Raw genomic sequence first — 20,469 nt, forward strand, 5'->3', positions numbered from 1 at the left:
AGCAATGAAACTACAGTTTGGCTAATACATCTTACAGCCCTTTCTTCCAAGACAAACAGGCTGGGCTTTTTCACGCTCCCCTTCTGAGTTCTTCCTGAGGCCTGTTCTCAAAGCAGAACTCTGTGGTTATTTCATGCGGTTCTGGGAACACAGGAAGTTCTTCAACCCATTACTGTAAGTAGAATACATCCACAAGCCTCAAGTTCTTACAAAACTACACATCATAAGCACCTTCAAGACATATGGAAGATGAATCAAGATGCTTGGCTTCAAGGTGCTAGAATTAAAGGATTCACCAAAAAATTTAAATTCTTTCATCATTTAGTCACCGTCACGCCATCCCAGATGTGTGTGACTTTCTTCTGTAGAACGCAAATGAAGACAAGACAAGAACTTTGAAGGTCCATAAAGGCAGCATAAAAGCAATCCATACGACCAATGTTGGGTAAGTTACTCTAAAAAGTAATTAATTACTAACTACTAATTACATCTTCTACAGTGTAATTAGATTACTGTACTTTCTAAAAACCCTTATCAACCTCGACCAGATGAAAAATACAAAGACATGAAATTGTTCTTTTAATTCTTTCAAAGAAATCATATAAAATCAAATAAATTATTCATGAACTGGCCAAAGAATTTAAGGGGTCAGCAGTAAATTAGAAAACATCTATTTTAAAAATTAGTCGTTAAATTTCGATTTTAAATTCACTATTGTTTTCTATAGAATTGTTCTAGAGTCTATACAGTATTTAAACAATTACGTTAGAAGTAACTGTTATTAAATTACTGAAAATGAAGAGTAATCCCTTACTTTACTAATTTAATTACTTAGTAATGCATTACACCCAACACTGCATACCACTCGATTAGTTAAATCTATAGGTGCTATTCATTTCTGAAATTGTGCAACCCCTCGTTCCACCATTTTAGGAAACAAGGAAAGGGTGCAAGGAAGAGAGAGGATGGAGGAATCCAAGCATGATGTATTTGTAAATCAGAATATCCTGCTCACTCACACGTCACTTCAAACCACCGTCTATGCGCAGCTGCAGTACCTCGAAGCGCTTTAATTGATTAATTGATCTTTTCATATTAGAAACATATTATTCAAGATATACATTTGAAGCAGGTGACAATTATGGTTTATTTAAACTGAAAAGGTGAAATATATAAAAATTTAAAAACCAAGTAGTCTTCAGCAAATTATGCTCCTCGATAAAGCGTGCTTGACAATAAAGCATTAAAGATTTAATACGTCCTTCATGATGTCTGCCTTTGATCGGTTTCCAGGTCAAGAGATGGAGGACGGAGGAGCGAGGAAACAAGGATGCACAATTTATGAAATTAGAAACACCCTATATCTTCAAGTGATATAACAGGTGTGGGTGAAAAACAGAGCAATATTTTACCCTTTCTTGACGTTTCGGAACTTTCAGACCCATTTAGAACCATTTTAAAACCGGGTCAAAATGAAGTCCTTTTCCCCTCCTGCCCAGTAAGTGGCGATATGCACCAAGAATGTGATTACTAAAAACAAATGAAGAATTTTAAAGTGGAGATTTATATAAAAAAAATACTTTAATATTTATCGGTTTCTCACACACATCTATTATATCGCTTCTATAGATATGAATTTAACCACTGGAGTCATATTAATTACTTTTACATGCTTTGAGCTTCAAAGATCTGGCCACAATTCACTTACATTTTTGGATGAACCATCCCTTTAAATAGTGAAACGCTGTAGTCTTCCATTAAAAAAACAACAGTTTATTACTTAATGCTGTAGGGTTTTATTTTTAAATAACCTACAATTGAGCAAAAGAAAGAAAAACACATGATCAGAGGTTATGGCATGAGCATTGTAAGTTGGGACAGGTTACATGGCTGCCACCATCAACATTTCTTTCCAGAATGGAGTGGTGAAACAGAAGAGCGATTCCATGGCAAAGTCCATGTTAAAATAAATTCTATACTTAAAATCTTGAAAATTACAAAATAATAATAGCTTGAAATCATAACACAGAATTGTTTTTGGCAAAGACGATTTCCCTCACATACCCTCAAGGGGAAAAAAAACAAAACACTTTCACATACCCTGAAAAAAATACATCCTAAAAATGATATCTTCAAGTAACAGATACTGTTTTTTTTTCTCCTTTATTTTTCTTATGGAAACAGTTATTACACATTAAGTTAAACCAAGATGAAGCTTTGTAGACACAATCTGTAGGATACTGGAGACAGAGGGAAAAATATTGGTTCACATTTACATTTGAAACAAGACCCTGATATATATATATATATATATATATATATATATATATATGCAGTAAAAAAGAAAAAAAAAGAAAATAAAAACAGATTCACATTCTGCCTGTTTAAGGAAATACAGTCACGTTTGAAGCTGTAGTCCCCTGTAGCTCGCCAAGCATCCTACTTTCTGGTTTGTATATAGTTTACAGAGTTTTACTCCAGTTTAAAAGTGAACAGTTCATGTAACACTCACTCAAACACACAGCTTTATAATGGTCATATTTCCCATAAAATAATCACACCAGGTGTACACATTTCATATCCTAAAAAAGGCGTGTAAGTGCACTTAAGCAAGTCTTTTGATTTTTTTTTTTTTAAATCTTCTATTAAAATATAGAATTCATTATTAATACAGAAGGGCTAAAAATACAGCAAAACTAAAATTAAAAGGATCCACAAAGCAATTTGTAGTTGAATACAGTAGCTATAGGACCACATAGTTCATAGTTCAGATATCTTCGGGCCGTCTGTCCAGAGAGGGGGGGGGGGTTGGTAGGGTTATGGGGGCTAGTAAGACAGTAAAAGTGTTTTAAAAAGGTCAGGCCACTGATTCTCCAGTTCCTGGCTTAAAACCACGTAACCTTGTGTAAAGGCCCTTCATATTTCAAACTTAAAAACTTTGATCCAACAAAACCTACAAGATTACTGGTCACGGCCTAAAATCAGTCACCCAAATCATGACATTCAAGCTCTCCTTTCAACACTTATGCTTGCTTCACATCTATTCCCTTGTCAGGTTCACCACCTGCTGGAAATACCTTAGACTAAAAGTATCTATTAAAAACAAAAGGATAGGGTGGAGGGAGAAATAAAATTGCAAGAATGATTTAAAATTCAAAGTCTTTTTCAGCCATGTCAATAGCCCAAGCAAATTTCTCACGCTGAGTTTTGTTGTAGATCTTCTCTATTGGGATTTCAAACTTCTTGCACCTGGGGAAGGAGAGGAAAAACATTAAGAACCAAAACATCCAAATAACAGATTTACACACTTGGGGTCACTGTTAATTTCATCAATCTTGAAATGAGTCATGATAAAGTATATTGACAAAAGGTTGTTTTTTTTGATTGTCACAGCCAAAAAAATAAATAAATATAATTAATAATGATTATCAAAACTCAGTTATGGCTAGTAAGAATGCACAATTTTTATTGCGAATTCAGTGTTTCCGTAAAAATACACAAAAAAATTCAATATCCTAAACCGTTGCAAATATGGCAAAAATTAAAGCATGATGAATTCACAAAACAGTAACTTTAAGTAGTTAATATGTCAGTATTTCAGGGTTTTTATATGTTGCATTTTGTTGAATATAATATTTATGCATTTTCAAAATGTTCAAATATTTGGTATGTTACAGTTTGACAAGTAGATATTTAAAAAAATATATATATATATATATATATATATATATATATATATTTATTTACAAAGACTAAAATGATGTGCCATTTTAGAGTCAAATGTAATACAATTAATATGACATGACAAAACTTAAGACATTTATCAAAAGATGAAAACACCAAATGGGGGTATATCCCGTTTATCAAACTTGAATGAACCTGCACTGCAAAATAAATAAAATATATTTAAGGGCTTGGAAATTTTATGCGATTGACTGTTTAACATGTGTATTAAATTATAGATATGCGTGTGGTAAATTTTTTTCATTTACTGAAACTTTATATTTGCATGTAATGTCTAATAATGCACTGTTTGTCTAAGTTTATCTTGCCAATAAAGCAAGATATGAATTGAATCTTTAACAAAAATAACACATTTATTTTATCTAATGGGCATGTTCTTACCAGGCTACTGAGATACGTGGGTCCAGGTAGTTGAGTTTGGAGGTACCCAGTGCAATTTGCTTGTTCTCCTCCCGGTCTGTGGCCTGTACCTCCAACTTCATCAGCTGTTCCTCTGCCCTCTGCACAGCTTTCTTCTTTGTCTCCACAGCCCTAGATTGCCAAAACGATCAACATTCAAGCAGCATACAATCACATATGAACACAATAAGCACAGAAAATTCTCAACCAAATCCACTTGGGCGCCCTCCAAGCAAATATTTTGAAACTCACTTCTTGGATTTCTCATCTCTGCGTACTTTGGCATCCGCCTTGGCACTTTTCAGCTCCCTTTTAGCATCAGAAAGCTGATCCTTCTTTGTGTCAATCTGGTTTTAATGAACAAGTGAATGAAGGAAAGACAACATTATAGATTGTCCATCTGACCTTCCACTAACATCAAAAAACCTCAAAAGGATAGAGACAACAATGAGAAGGTTACATATGTCTCATACCTTTGCTTGAAGATTTTGCATTGATTTCTCAAATGTCTTGGGAGGTGCCCTCTGGTGGTTACACAGGATAGCTACTGCTCGATTAGCCCGATTGTAAGACAGGATCTTTGCAGGAACATTGTCTTCAGCTAAAGAAAGCAAGCGAGACCATCATGACCCTTAAGTCACATGACAACATATGCAAATCATGAACTTATCCAACTTCATGCAATGTGCCTAATCCAGTTCTTCACATACAGTGACATGACTTACAGTTTGTGAGTTCACTCAGCTGCTGCTGTAGTGTGATGGAGGCGTTGTAAGTACGGAACACTTTAGCCGTAAGGCCGTCCATCAACTCTTGAAGATGCTTGTTCAAAATGGAAGTCTGTAGAGTAATTTTACAATTGAGAACATTTGGTTATTTTGTATATGCCACTGGCAATCTGCTTGGTATTCCGAACAAATAGCAGGCAAGTGGAAATAAATGTGACTTACATTGAGGCGGTCGAAGAGGTCATCCTCTGCCTCCTTGTCCTCCATGAAGAGCTGGAGATTCTTGAATACCTGTATCAGATTTAAATGGGATTTTCACACAAAGGCAAACCCCATACAACTATCTGCCGGTCAATAATTCTCAGATGAGCTGTATTCATTTAGAGATTACTCTTGAAATTGAATACAAATTATGTAGTGCCCAAGGACACTTAATGCATAAAGCAAAGAAAAAGCATAACCAAAAACAGACACAAGAGTAACAGAACACAAAACAGGAAAACTAAATATAAATAAAAGTCAGCAAAAAAGACACCAGAGACAATGTAATAAACAAAGATTGGAAACACACACAGCTAAAACTTGGCATGAATTGAGGATTGCAGACTAAGAGGCAATCAAGGAACATCTCCGTAACAATGAGCAAATGAGTTTTAAATTGAGTTTTGAAAATGTGGAGATATTAAACATCTTTTGGGAGAGTATTCCAAAGTCTAGAGGCAGACTTCATCACGGATGCTCACGAAGGACAAATCAAAAATTAGGTACAGTAAACAACTTGGCAACAGAAGACCTGACAGTGCAAGTAGGGACCAAAAACAGATGAATACAGTTACATACTGTAATGGTGGAATTTATGGGTGATTCTCACAAAACTTATTTTTAATCCAAAATAAAACTAAATAAATTATTCTTTTTTTTAATAGAAAATAAAGCTTATTTTATGGGCCATTAAGATTTTTCATAGTAAGTTACGCACATTTTACGCCCAAATTCTTGTTACCGCATTGCGAAAAAAAGATGGATGTTACGATAGTCATTACCACAATGTCAAAAAGTATCTATTAGATCTGCCAAAATGAAGCGTTAACACATGTGATTAATTAGATAGTTTGATACGTTATTTTTTCTTAAATCATGATTAACGCATTTATCATTAATTCAGAATAAACCAGCATAAACACTGCTTGGAGGGACGGAACCTTTGTGAAGTTTCCAACTCATTACATGGGCGCAAAGACCAAAAACAAACACAGCAGTGATTCAGTGTCAGTGGCAAGGTGATTGGGAAAGGAGCTCATTACGCTATTTGTTGTGCAAAACAAGCCTAGAATAACTTGTCACAAAAATGAAGTATTTATCAGCCTAAGGAAGGCACATTTTAATTACCACAAGAGCACGTCAAGTCTTCTATCACCTATCAACTTCTATTAATTATCACTAAAACGTGGAATGAGATGTTATTGTATGAAAGCGCTTTTAATGTGGAGTTTAAAGCGACACTTGACACTGACGGGAATCCTGACAGGTTCACGATTGCTGTAGCAAAGCAGATAGCCACAGTTTCCTGGGTGATTAATAATGTGGAGGCGTTTAAGAAATTTAAAGCCCATTGCAATGAATATGCAACCCATGTAGGGACTAGTTCTTTCAAAAAGTCAAACTCACACTTAGACTTTGGGAAATGTTTAATGTTATTTGAATTGGTGCTATTTACTATCTGTATACTTTTGAAGACTCTGTTTGGAAAATGATAATAAAGCATTATATTTTTACATATTGTTTTGGTTTCATACCCAAGATGGATATAAATGCATTTTGAAAGGATAAGTATAGAGTAAAATTTCAGCACTTTCAAAATCTGCGATTAACTTGCGAAAATTATGTGATTAAACATTTAATAGACTGACAGCAATAGTATTTATACATCGTAGCAGTAACCACATGCCTTTCATTTGAGCCATTTTCGTTTGTTATGGTATTGAGAACTGGTGGGTAAAATGAGCCACTGTGTCCTGAAAAACTCATAATGCCCCAAAAAATTATAAATAGGATGACTGAAGTATTAATATTAATTATTCATATAATATATACATACATACATATACACACACACAAATACATTTTCTTGACAGGTTTTGAGAATCACCATTATACTGTATGTGGGCTGGGAAGTGGAGTGATATGGGTTGACGTTGGATATGTTTGTAATAGGGCAAACAGAACTTACCCTCTTCTCTACAGGGACTTTGTTGTAGTATCGAATGGAGTCTTTACCAAGAAAGTCAAACTCCACCACAAACTCCTGGCCATCCATCTCCTGATGGAGACTTAGATGTTCCACTCTAAGTGAGCAGCAGCCCACTGTGTCAGCAGTCTCTCCTTCCTCTTTTTCATTACCTGCTCTCAGAGCCAGCTACACAACAACGAAATATGGACAAGATGCATAATATTGCAACTTCTGCTCTCACACAAAAACACATTACCAAACAAAACCTCTCCGTAAATGTACACCAATTAAAGGAGAAAATGGATTTTAACCAGCCCACTTGCTTTAAGTGCATTTTCAATGAGTGATTCAAGTGCATCACATGCTTACAAGGTCACGGTCTTAACACCAAACATGTTATAAATATTGATCAAACCAACACAAACCTTGTCAATGAAGTAAAGAGCTACAGCTCGCTGACGAATCCTCATCTCTTTTGATTTCCAGTCCTCTCTGTACTGCGCACGGATCCGATCCACACACTTCTTCAACCGACGGGCTGTCTCATACTTCTGCCAATCCTTCTCACCCTGCAAGACAAAGAATATAAATTAACCCAAAACTTAAACATAAACCATGTGATTAGTATTGCATTCAAAATGAGATACATAGATGGTTATAAAGCTTTGCTGCAATTTTGTTTTAGGTCAGGATACGAACTCGGGTCCAAATGCACTACACCACTGAGCATGCAAATCATAATTCTTTATTAGAATTTTTATTTTTGGTCATGTCTTCTTACCTAGGGCATCAAGTAACCCCTCAAAGAAATTAGGATATACGTGCTCATTTACCTTGATCCTTGAGCTGGGGTTCAGCATGATGTATTTGATAGAGCCTTGGATATTCTCAGTCCAGGACACCAGCCACGTCACTTTGTTATCATGGCGCACCTCCTTCCACTTTGTCCCAGGAGGTGGTTTAGGATGTTTGGAGTCCCTACAATGAAAAGCACAGGATTAGAAAGATGTTTCATTTACCATCAATTGTGTTCTTGATGGAGTGTGATGAATGCTCCTTACTTGCTGCAGTTAATGATAATGTCCTCGGGTCTGATACGACGCTTCAACATGCCCATTTTGGGATGGTCACCTCTCCCACGGAACAAGCCTGGAGGCTCAATACGGAAGTTGGCGATACGCTCTTTGTGATTGTCCATGACACAGAAGCCATACTCCTGAAGAAGGCGCTCATTTTCCGCTTTTATTTTCTTAAAGAGAGAAAGAAACACGTCGTCAACTCATTAATTATAACACCGGCCAATGTGTCACCACAACAAAAAAAGTGGCGAGTCTTACCAGTTTCTCTTCTTTAGTCATAGCCTTCCTGGCTTCAGATTGAGCTTTGAAATATTCACTCATTTCAGTAAAGTCACACTTATTCAGGTCTCTGATTATGGACTTCTCTTCAGATTTCATTTCCTAAAACAAGTAGCTTTAAATCAAGCAGGTTTAATAATATTACATTAAAAGCAAAGGACAAAGAAACCTTGCGAACATTACCTTTCTCCAATCTTTAAAGAAGTTTTCCCGAAATATGTCTTTAGTGGTGTACTCATGGTCTATCATTTTTGAGAAAAACGTTGCCACCTCTTCTGCATCAGGACTGAGTTTCATGGGCTTTCCTGGTGAAAAAAATATGACATGTTCAGAGTAGCAACAAAAGAACTGAATGACACATTTACTAGACTACTGACATATTGGTTTTACTGATTGTTACTTTTTGGAAATATCGATTATCAGCAAAAATATATTCCGATAGTTTATTATTCTTAATAATTTTTTCCTAATAATTAAACCACATTTGATTAAATTATAGGCTACAAAGCGCTTAATATATGAAATACTTAAAGAGAGCACTGTAACAGACAAGTCTGTCATTTTTTAAATAAAAGTCCCCAGTGTATTTCAGGCTTGTTTACAGTTAAGTCCCATGTTATGCACCAAATATTACATTTCTGGCTATTTTTTTTATTTTGTGCCCATCATACTACGGAAAGACTTAGAACTCTTTGACCACTCTATAAATCTATTTTTTGTCATACGACCTCTATACTAGAAACTTTAAAACTACTGAAGCCCCAGTCTAAATGTTTCTTTGACTGAAGATACGGACAAACTTCCAGAGGTAAAGAACAATGAGATACCTACACTGTCTGAACAGAGAATTGAAATGTATAGAGAGCATGTGTGTTTAACAGAACAGAGAGCCATTTAAAAGAGAGTTTAAACAAAGTAAAGTCAACAAAGAAAACATCTGTTCTCCAACAGAATTGATGGGCTTATTCTGATTGGACAGCCAATGTCTGAATAGCAGCCAGCACGATCTACCCACCACATGGATCGCAATATACATATAAACACAGAGTTGAGACGTTTAATGACGTACCGTCATAATAGAATTTGACTTTGCTGGGAAGAGGCTCATATGGTGGAGCAAAGACAGGCCCTTTGTGTTCAAGAAACCTCCATTTCGAACCATCTGTGTACCTTTCCTCCTCCCACCTGAACACAAGAAAAAGCACAGAGATGGAAGGTAAACCAACATCCCAGCCCAAACAACCAAAACAGCTCTACAAAAGCACCATAACAGAAAGGATGTTTGTGACCTGCAAGATATCCCCAGATAATTCTAAACAGACTAGCTGACTTAAGTCTCGCATTCAGCCTGTAATTACTTGACCATCAGAGGATGTGAGACTAACCATTTCCACTTCTCTTCTGGCTCCTTCTTTGCTTTCTTTTTGCCATCTGTAGTAACTCCTTTCTTGTCTTTTGTTTTCTTTTTGGGCTTTATGTCCTATGATGAGAGCATATCAAAAGATCCAGATTAATAAATGCCAAAAATGTCCTTGAAAACATAACCTCGAGATAAGATAGCAGTTTCATCCGCATACCTCTTCTTCCGGTTTCCTTTTCTTTGCCTTCTTTTCGATTTTGTCATTCTCAATTTTAATTTTTTTGGGCTTGAACTCGGCACTGAAAGATACATCAAGAAAAACAAGGCCTATATAAACAAAAATCTGCCATCCATACAGATTATTCAACAACTTTCATCTTCAGTCACCTTATAACTCATTTGCTCCAAAGCTTCATAAATCAACATTTTTAACAAAGAGAGATTAGTGTATAAATGCTTTAGTGTGACCGAAGACTCTTTTGCAAGATTCCCTCCAAGGAATTGTTCACCCGAAAATGAAAAATTGTCGTTACATTGTTATTTTTCTCTCTCCATTAAACACAAAAGGAAGACATTTTTAAGAATCTATTGCAGACCTTTTCCATACAAGGATAGTTCATCGTGACCACGGTGGTCAAGCTCCAAAAAGGACAAACACAAAATAATCATATATTCCAAAGTCTTCTGCAGCCATACGATAGCTTTATGTGAGGAACATACCAAAATGAAAGCTATTTACTGTTAACCGTCCCCTTCACTGAAGTTCTGAAAACTCATTCGATGTTAGTTAGAAAAATGGTGCAAGTTTGATGTCATTGTCGCCAAACAGCATTTGTTTTCACATGTGTCAAAACCAAACGTGATGCACCAGTTTTAATATGCAGAATGGAGAATGAGATTTGAGAGCTGCAGATGGAGGGGAAGATTTTCAGCGAATTAATTAATTTCCACACATTACAAACTCTATCATTTGACTTCAGAAGTGCACATAAACTACATGACGTTTATATTGTACTTAACACCTGCCGTAGTAAGGAGAGTTGTCTTCTTGTGTTCCATAAAACAAATAACAGCATATGGGTTTGGAATTACATGAGGGCTGAGTAAATCACAGGCCACACAAAAATGAACATTTTGGCCTGTGATTGCAATGTCACTTACTCGTCATCATCACGCTCTCTCTTCAAGGACTTTTCGTGTTTGGGAGAGTGGTAGAAGTCATCATTGTCAGGTTCAGATTTAATGTGAGGGCTGTGTAAAGAAAGATGAACGCATTATTATTTTGCTTGCTAAACAGCATCTAACCCAAGATCCCTTTTAAATTGTCACAGATAAATGATTGTATTAAATTATTTCAGTATATAGAAAAATGAAAACCATGCTGCTGATCTAAAAGGGATCATATAAGGAATCATTCGGCCCCTTTTACACCTTGAATGAACATGCATTTCATAAGCAGATATTATCTGGATATTCTTTAGCTTAACTGCATTTACACCTTGCAGTCAAATGAGTCTTCACTGTGGTTGGATGGAGCCGTTCAAAGTTACCAACGCAAAATTGAAAACGCTATATGCATTCAGTATTACGGAGGCTGTGGTAACTGAAAATTCTCAATATTTAGCGAATTTTAAAAAACATTGACTCAAATGCTTTCCATCACGTTGACCGTATGGGCTGGATGTTTAAGCAGCACATAAATTCGGGTTGCCAGAGCTAATTTAATTATATTAATCTTGCATTCAGCTCTTTCTCAGTGCTAAATATGCTTCTCATCTGAAATGCGCAAGTAAAGCCTTGTTTCACATGAGTGTCGCACAAGCCACATAATGATTAGAAAACAGGAGAGAGACACGAGAATGTGGGGATTCGAGGAGAGACTAAATATTCCAATGGAATAATGCATGTGATTTTGCGGGAGCTACTTTTCAAAAATTTCACCTCTAGTTTTATTCAGATGGATATATTTTAAGTATGTAGCCTACATTTTGATCCTTCTCTTTAGACACTTGTTTCCCAGTGAGACGTGATGCAATCATGTGCCTACTTACATTTATATTGTTGTTCTTGCCATTCCTTTAACAAACAAGTCGTTAAGTGCAGTTTCCCCAAAAAGTTAATTTCTGGTATCATTACCCTTAAGCCTGTATGAATTTCTCTCTTCCGAGGAACCCAAAAGATGTTAGGGAAAATGTTACTCAGTCACCATTCACACTGCATTTTTTTTCTTTTTTTTTCTCAATTGAATGAAACTGAATGGTGATAAACTAAAATGTTCCCCAACATCTCCTATTGAGTTCCACTGAAAAAAGTCATGCAGGTTTGCAACAACATGAAGGCAAGTGATGACAGAAATCTTAATTTTGGGTGAAATATCCAATGAAATGTTCAAGGAAATTCTCACCAGTTACATTAAAAATGTCAGTTTAGTCTTAATATAGGTATCATCTATCTAATACATACTTTTTAAAACTGATTCTCATCACAGAAACAAATACCTGTTAATGTCAGATGGAGCTCTAGAGATGGAGATGAGATGTAACGGGTGTTTAAGCGTTTCTCTTCAACCTGAAGAGTAGTTTTAGTAGCATTACACAAATAATTTTTGCCATTTCTTCTTTTCTTGTCAAAGGTGCAGTAATATGATGGAGCACCACAATGTGAAAGGGGCAAAACTAGTTTGCTCCAATGTTGCGTGCTTGGAATGTACACAGCTTTGTTGATGATAAACAGCAGAGATAGTTTTCTTGCTTTGCTTGCTTACAAAGATGAAGTTTAACTCAATTTGCATTCTGATTTAACAAGTTTATGAAGGTTTACAGATCAGTAACATCTTAAGTTCAGTAAATATGTGCTTCCTCACTGTGTGCGCTCACACTAAACTCAACAATCCAAGTGTTCGATAAGTAAGCTGCATGAGAGAGACACAGTAGAGCAGATTTTCTCGTGCAGACTCTGGAATTACAGTTTAATTCAAAGACAAATTTGATTTGATCATCTGAATGGATTGGATTACTAATTGTCAGCTACATGTTGAAGTGAAAAAAAAAAAAAAAAACAATTGTACGGGATCTCCTCGCATTATGAAGGTGGAACTTGCAGGAATTATAAAAATGTTGTTCAATACCAGCAACCCAGTGTCAAATTTCAGTTCCTGTTTAATGTGGCCAGAATCCATCCCGACCAACTTTGAGTGATTTCATTTTCAGTGATCCGATCACAAGACGTCTTGGGTGCATTTACACCTGTAATTAAATGTGAGCAAGTGCTATTGGATAGTGATTTGATTGTGAAAAAGCATGTTAATGTGTGGTTTAAACGGGGCCTAGTCATCCTTGATCTTTTTAGAGAGGTAATTGTACAATGAAAACATAATGTGACCCAGAAATTTCCTCGTACAAAAAGACCATTTATTAAAGCAAAGCTGCAAGAATGGCTTGTTCCGAATTTGACATCAGAAACCCGAAACAACAATGCCTACTCAGTGTTTCTTTGGGTGAAATTTTGGGTGCAAATTGATTTGTGGACCGGTTGCAAATGTAATGCAGGTGTTGCAAAGAAGCCATTATTGAATAATGGGGCACAAAAAGTTTATCTGCCCCAAAAGCCTGTGTGTGAGTGCAGCAAAGTGCTGTATCTCATTGCACATACACAGAAAAAAATTGTGAGATTGTTTTTCCACACAAAAAAAGGTCACACTTCAATGAATAAACAAAATGCTCATATCCTACATCACATCATCACCCGTCATATTTTGAGCTCCCACTCACCTTGCAAATCCATTCTCTTTTTCTTTTTTGGGCTTGCCATCTAAATACTGTTGTAGTAAAAAAAAAAAAAAAGGTCAATAACAGCACTCAACGTTGTGTGAATCACAAAAGACAATTTACAACTCCTCCAAAGCCAGAGGGTTTAGCTCAGATAAAACTGCTGCAATGTGAAAAGTAACAGAGGAATCTGCCCACCCTTTCCTCCTTCTTCTCTTTGTTTTTGTCCTTCTGCTTGTCTGAGGATCCTTCTTTGAGCTTGAGTCTCTCTTTATCTTTATCTCTGTGCTTCTTCTCAGAGAAATCCCTGTGGTTACTGCCAAAAAGCAAGAAAAAATACCGTGATCTAATTGCCACAATGGCACAGCACATCAACAAAATCATCTCCATTGAAATTATAGTGTTTACAAAGGAAGTTACTGTAAAGCCAACATTCCTTCCTGTGGTATGATCACTGAATGCCACGCCCTGCTTATCAAAAACACCCCATAAGGAGTAAACTGGACCATAAACTGGTAATATATCAGCTGTACAAAGACACAGTGATGACAGGGGCCCAAAATATAATTAAAGTTTTGTCATACCTGTTGCTGTGCTTTGATTTCTCACGTTCTTTGTCTTTTTTGTGGTCCTTATGTTTGTGCTCTTTGTCCTTGTATTTATCTTTATGTTTGTGAGAATCTGCCAACAAAGAAATTAAATGTTTTATTTACAGTAGAACATTCAAAAACCAAAGAACACCTGGGAACAACAGTACGTCCCTGGAACAGGAAAGCCAGATTTAAAAGCATGGCTAACTGTCTTTGAAAAGTGTATCTGGAGGTATGAAAGAGAATAAAAGCAAACAGACTACCATATTGAAATAAAAATGTAGCCAAGTGTTTATTTCTAAAGGTATTCAATGGTCATCCAACAAACAATACCAACAAAGCAAAGGTATGATGATCAGTTCAAACTGAATGGAAGATTAGTTCACTGTGGCAGCTCACTCTGCTTGCAAAAACCCATTTCAGACCAACCTACATGAGCCTGCCAAACACTGAAGACCATTTACAGACAACTGGTTTGAAATAAGTACAGCATGACACATTTTCACGTGTCCTTGCCTAACCTACTGCGGACACATTAGTCATACCTTGTAGATTTTGGCACTTTACCTCTCAAGGTAAAATGTCCAGTTCTTACTCTCCCTCAGTTATATATAGTGTTTATAGAGGACCCATTCTTTGCATGGTTCAGCTGTGCCAGTTTACTTGGAGGCAGCAATTGCTTTAGGAAATTTGTAGGTTGGTTATGGTTAAAAGTGGGGCAGACATGTCACACCGACACTGTAGCAAACAATGAGAGAGATGGAGGTGCTTTATAGGTCCAAAGCAAAACAATCTCCCATTCTGTAACAAGGACCAAAAGAATGAGCAGGAAATGTACAAGATGCTTCTGGAATCCATACAATCCCAAAAATCCTTTAAGACCAATGAGAAACAACCAACCTCACATTACATTAGAATGCACTCAAGAATTAAGAGGGGCAGGGGTTCTTAGTAAGGACATGAAACCTAATCCTTTATCGGGAATGAATGCTTTAAAGGGATAGTTCACCCACAGTCTTTCCTCATTTCCTAACCCAGATGCCAATCTAGATATGTATGACTTTATTTTCTTAAAAACAAACTGAGATTTTTAGAAGAATATCTCAGCTCTGTAGGCCCATACAATGCAAGTGGATGGTGATCAGTACTTTAAAGCTCCAAAAAAGCACAGACAATCATAGTAAAAGTAATCCAAATGACTCCAGTGTCTTCTAAAACAAAACGATCGCTTTGGGTGAGAAACAGATCAATATTTAAATCCTTTTCACTATAATTGTTTACTTCTGGTTGCTCTCCGATGCACATCCACGAGGGACTCGGTTGGTCATGTCTGGAAGGGATCCCTCTCTCGTCAATATCGCAAGATTCTTACACGTCATTCAATTAACGAGGAGCGCTCGTAAAAGATTATTTTAAATAGTCCGTTTTGATGAACAGTCAGATTTGATGATCAATTCAAGCTCTAAAATAAATATTTCAAACAATAAATTAGATAGGTTTAGCTCTACGTCTGCTACTTTACTACTACTCACAGATAAGATCTCAGATGTAGATGCTCAATAGTTCGGTTCACTTATAATATGCATTTAGAATGGCACCATAGGTGCATTTTACCAGAATTTGAATAAGCAGCAAATCAAACTACTGTAAACTTGCCTACAAACAGGACTTCCTGGAGAGATTAGAAAGACAAAATAAAAGCTTGAGGGTTTAAAAAGTGCACGATTTAAATATATTTCTGTTGTATTTCAAATTAAAAGTCAATAATAATATTAATAACAATTTATTATGATTATTATCATCATCATTAGTATTTGTTTACCATTTATAACAATATTTCAATTGAATTGGTTAAAAAAAAATACTGTGTGAATGAAGTGGACTGATGTCTTCCAACTAAATTGAACAAAAAAAAAAAAAAAGAGATCTGAATCCTTTAAAGTCCAGATGCAAGTTGAAACATAAAAAAAAAGAAAAAAAGAGAAAATATAACACTGGATTCTTTTATACTGAAGACTGGAGTTACTGCTAATTTTGCTGCTACATTATTCAGTATACTAGTTAATAATAAGGTGTTTCTTAATAAGCTATACATTTATTGAAATAATGTGTTGTTAGAGGTTTGTGTTTCTTTACATATTAAAGTGTACTCCCAATTAGTTCCACACAATAATGTAAAGATATTCTAAACTGATTATGCAAAAAACTATATAAATATAATAATTTGTTGTTCATGCCAGCCCGCTCAAGTGAGGGCAGTGTGAATAGATTCCCTACATGGACGTGCATCAGAGAGAGACTGGAAGTAAACAATTATAGTGAAAAGGACTTAAATATTGATTTGTTTCTCACCCAATCCAATTTTTGGGTGAACGATTACTTTTAATGCAACAAACCTTTGCCTACCGATGCACACTCGGTTTAAGCAAGTAGGAGATGGATATTCTTATTTTTCCCACCTGTTTTCATGAATATATCACAAATGTTTAACATGAAATTGCTTTTCATTTATTCACAAGGTCTTTTTTTTTTTTTTTACAATTTAAATTTACATGATCTATTTTACAGAAGTAAATATAGTGCCTCTTTAAAAGGCAATATAGTGCCTGTATTCACCATGTTCATTTTGCCCTTCAGTAAAACACATGCACATCTGGGGCTGTGGGATAACTTACTGGTGAACTGTACCCTCTAGTGGACAAGTTCATTGTCAGCAGAAATGTTATATGCTAGCTTCAAAACACAAAGAGGAAGATGCACAGAAATTAGTTATTGTATGGCTGAAACAGACCCTAAACGCATATACTGGATGAATTGTAACCATACAAAATAAACAAATAGTGCTTATACTAAAATGGGCTCTAAATGTAGTATATTGACAATTACATTTCACATGGAGTGTGAACTTTTATGTGTTGTATTGGTCAAACCAATACAGATAGCTGCAACCCATCTTGTGGCTCTGTACTATTCTATGCCATTTTGTAGTTCAAGTTGTGCGAGTTGCATGTTTACACTGAAAATGCAACAAAAAGAAGTTTACTAAGAGTCCCTGTATGATGTACTACTTCAACAGTAAATACGGAGTGTGGAATACTTAATGCATTCAGCACTCGCAGCTTGCTGTATGCAGCGGTTGGGGTGGAGTTACCTGGCTGTAAAGCTGGTCTGACAAAACAATTACATTTAAATAATGGAGAATGTGGCAACAACAAAAACTTCAGAGAAGACAGCACCTTACAAATGTGAGTTACCATCACCCCATGCAGTGTGAATGTTCATTATTTTAGATACAAGTGTTGAACTGCATGGTAACCCATCACATGCTTTAGAAACATCACTTCAATCAGTCGCAAATGCTTCAGTGTAGTGAAAAAACATTAAATGTTCCATTTGGGTCGATACTACACTCTGAAAATTCATACACTAGAAGGCTAAGTGTAGTGTATTCTGTAAGTGTATAGTACGTCATTTTGGACACAACTTGTGTTTGAGGTTGTCATACATGTTCTAGTCATATACCATCAACAATGGCTTAAAAGGAATATTCTGGGTTCAACACAAATAAGCTCAAGCAGCAAAATATTTGTGGTATTATTTTGATCACAACAAACATTTATTTTAACTTGTCACTCCTTATCTTTAAAAAAAAAAAAAAAAAAAAGCCAATATCGACGTTACAGTGAAGCACTTACAATGGAAGTGAATGGGGCCAATTCTGGAGGGTTTCATTTTTATAAAAACACTTGCATTAATTCTTCTGTTAAAGTTTGTGTATTATTTGAGCGGTAAAGTTGTATAAATCATCATTTTTAGGATTCTTTTAGTGTCTACAGAGTTATAAAATTGGTTACAACTTTACACAGAAAAGGATAGGAAGCAATTTTATCAAACAAATCATGTCAACACATATCGTTTACATCTTGTGGCTATACTTCAGAAACAGTGAGTATTTTAACGTTTACAGATTGTAAGTGTAGCCCAGATTTTTGATTTGTTTTTAAAAAAAGGGAAGAGACTAAAATGTTTGTGGTAATCAACATTATGCCACAAAGGCTGTCAATTGAGCTTAACCTGTATTGAACCCGAAATATTCCTTTAAATACACTAGAATGTTCTCAATTTCAGCAAACTCTTTTAAAGATTTATAGGCTGCACACTTTGATCTATACATCTAACTTTGGCTATATAATAGATATTTTATTTTGATGGGTTTCACTGTACATTTTTATTAATATGATCCCAGTAATATTCAATTTTTTTGGTGGTATGTAGGCTATTTTGCATGCAAACGTAGTAAAGCATGGGTAAAAATCTACATATGAGTTTTATGCCCATATGGCAAAAAGAACTTGGATGTTTAGTGGAATGTGAAGTTATCAATGTATATAATACAAGATGTAACCTCGTGTGAGGTGCTAGTAGGGAGCTGCTTAATCAGCACAATCATAGGTTACATACAGATCCTTAGTGTAAAATCTATGCAGTTTGTGGATCAAAGAAAAGTGAATCTGAAAAGTTAACATATACACCCATTAAATAACTTTTAAGAATGAATATGCTTAAAAAGAAACTATTTAGGGTGTCAAAGTGCTTAGGAGCTGTGGGATTGGTTGCTATGACATGCCAAAGTCTGAAACCATATAGATATGAGAAAAAAAACAATGAGTCCTCACTATTCATCGAGATCTGTTGGAAGAGAGGAAAAAATAAACATGCAAAAAGTCAAACTAAAATTATAATAGAAATGTGACTTCAGCAATAACCCTGACTGACACACTGCATTTTTTCTACATTGTTAAATTGATCCCACACATTGACATTTGAGTATAATTGTGTGGACTTCAAATTCAGTGAAATCCCAAGTAGTGGCCAATTTTACATTTCCACCAAGTCTTGTTTTAATATTGATTTTGTGATTCAAATTAAGACCGCAGCAGACCTCTTTACATAAGAAATTAGTTTTAATAGAGACAAGATTCCTCCATAATTACATCTTGAGCTTTAATGAGTAAAGGTGCATTTAAAAAAATATGATCAAATTAGCATGTGTTTGAGGTTGTGCGTTTATTTTCATGCATGGATTCAAAACAGGTCACACGCGTTTCTCAATTCTTCGCCTCCATAATCACGCCGATGTGCACTACACTCAGAGAAAAAGAAAATGGCGCAGAGACTAAGTCCTCAACCCCCAAAACCTCACTTTCACAAGCCTTTTTCGATATATTTCCGCCTCCAAAAAACAATCACGCTACATGATTAGGCAAATAATCTCTCTCTCTTTCAAGATCACGGTCTCCCGTTGACAACAATGCTAAATAAATATGATTTTAAAGGGCTCAATGTGAACAATAGGCGCTTGTCAGAGCGAGAAGGGACTTAGTCTCTGGGACGCCATTTCTGTCCTTAGAACTAACTGCTCGTCAAGCAAGCTGCTGAGCGATCAGGTTAGAGCTCAAACCCGTAAAATGGTATGTTATGATAGTGTTTTGATTTGACAAGTCCCACTCACCATTATATCTGGATCCCGAGTCGATCTGCGGAACAAAGAGTGGTGTATACGTTAATGTGAAATCGTGCCATGCCAAAATGCTGCTAACTTTCAACTTGATGTTAGTCAGTGCGTTAGCGCTAGAGCTAACAAGCCTCGTCACAAAATTGCGTTTAAATACCATCGCTGCAAAGGACTGTATAAAGTTTTTATTCGCTTGATAAAACATTCGTTATGTAATGTTTATGATAGAAACGCTGTACAGTACAAAACGGACCAAAGATGTATAATTATTACATTCAAATCCGACTTATTGTGTCTGTTAGCATGCTGAGGAAGAACTGCCGCTGCGGATGGAATTTAAACAGCCGAGCTACTGACTACAAACCATCAAGAAAGAAAATAATTGACTGAGTTAAATCACACACACTTTACCTGGGACTCGTTGTGTGAATGCCCCCCACTCATTTCTATGAGTCTTATTTTGTATTTAACACAGTTAAGAGCCTGTTAAAGTAAAATGCCGGCGATGAGCTGTGGGCAGAATGAAGACAAAACAGTTGTGTAACAGACCAAGCCCGAAATTTCAAGAACTGCGCATGTCAGACGCGTTTAAAAGGATAAAAAAGGCGTTATTCCGGCCTCTGGCTCCTCCCATACAGCGTGCCCGCACAGATCCTCTCCTCACCGTCACTACGCACTTACTATGGCGTTATAGCCACGTGGTATCAGTGATAAGAGAGACTTGAAAGTAAAAAAGATAAATATCAAAATGAGAATGAAAATAATCAAGAATGCCTCA

The 20,469-nt window shown here is 36.0% G+C and overlaps 1 protein-coding gene across 1 annotated transcript; it reads right to left on the bottom strand.

Moving 5' to 3' along the window:
* Window positions 1-1,793: 1,793 nt before the first annotated feature.
* LOC127625932 (DNA topoisomerase 1-like) lies at window positions 1,794-20,248 on the bottom strand. The gene is made up of 21 exons (XM_052101415.1): window positions 20,103-20,248; window positions 19,689-19,713; window positions 14,171-14,267; window positions 13,785-13,902; window positions 13,590-13,636; window positions 10,981-11,070; window positions 10,037-10,118; window positions 9,845-9,939; window positions 9,529-9,644; window positions 8,643-8,764; window positions 8,439-8,561; window positions 8,163-8,350; window positions 7,935-8,079; window positions 7,527-7,670; window positions 7,102-7,287; window positions 5,094-5,162; window positions 4,869-4,983; window positions 4,617-4,744; window positions 4,396-4,490; window positions 4,126-4,275; window positions 1,794-3,249 (listed from the first exon to the last, which is right to left on the bottom strand). The coding sequence occupies exons 1-21, from the start codon at window positions 20,133-20,135 to the stop codon at window positions 3,147-3,149; spliced, it is 2,271 nt and encodes a 756-aa protein (XP_051957375.1). The 5' UTR covers window positions 20,136-20,248; the 3' UTR covers window positions 1,794-3,146.
* Between the last annotated feature and the right edge of the window lie 221 nt (window positions 20,249-20,469).

This window comes from Xyrauchen texanus, chromosome 32 (genome assembly GCF_025860055.1).
Source record: "Xyrauchen texanus isolate HMW12.3.18 chromosome 32, RBS_HiC_50CHRs, whole genome shotgun sequence".
Taxonomy (NCBI): Eukaryota; Metazoa; Chordata; class Actinopteri; order Cypriniformes; family Catostomidae; genus Xyrauchen; species Xyrauchen texanus.

Coding starts and splice junctions, on each gene's coding strand:
- LOC127625932 (XM_052101415.1), bottom strand. CDS start 20,135: ATGAGTGGGGGGCATTCACACAACGAGTCCCAG. Junction 13,637..13,784: donor AAGAGAAGAAGGAGGAAAGG/GTGGGCAGATTC, acceptor TTACTACAACAG/TATTTAGATGGCAAGCCCAA. Junction 7,671..7,934: donor ACCCCAGCTCAAGGATCAAG/GTAAATGAGCAC, acceptor TTTGTCTTGCAG/GGTGAGAAGGATTGGCAGAA.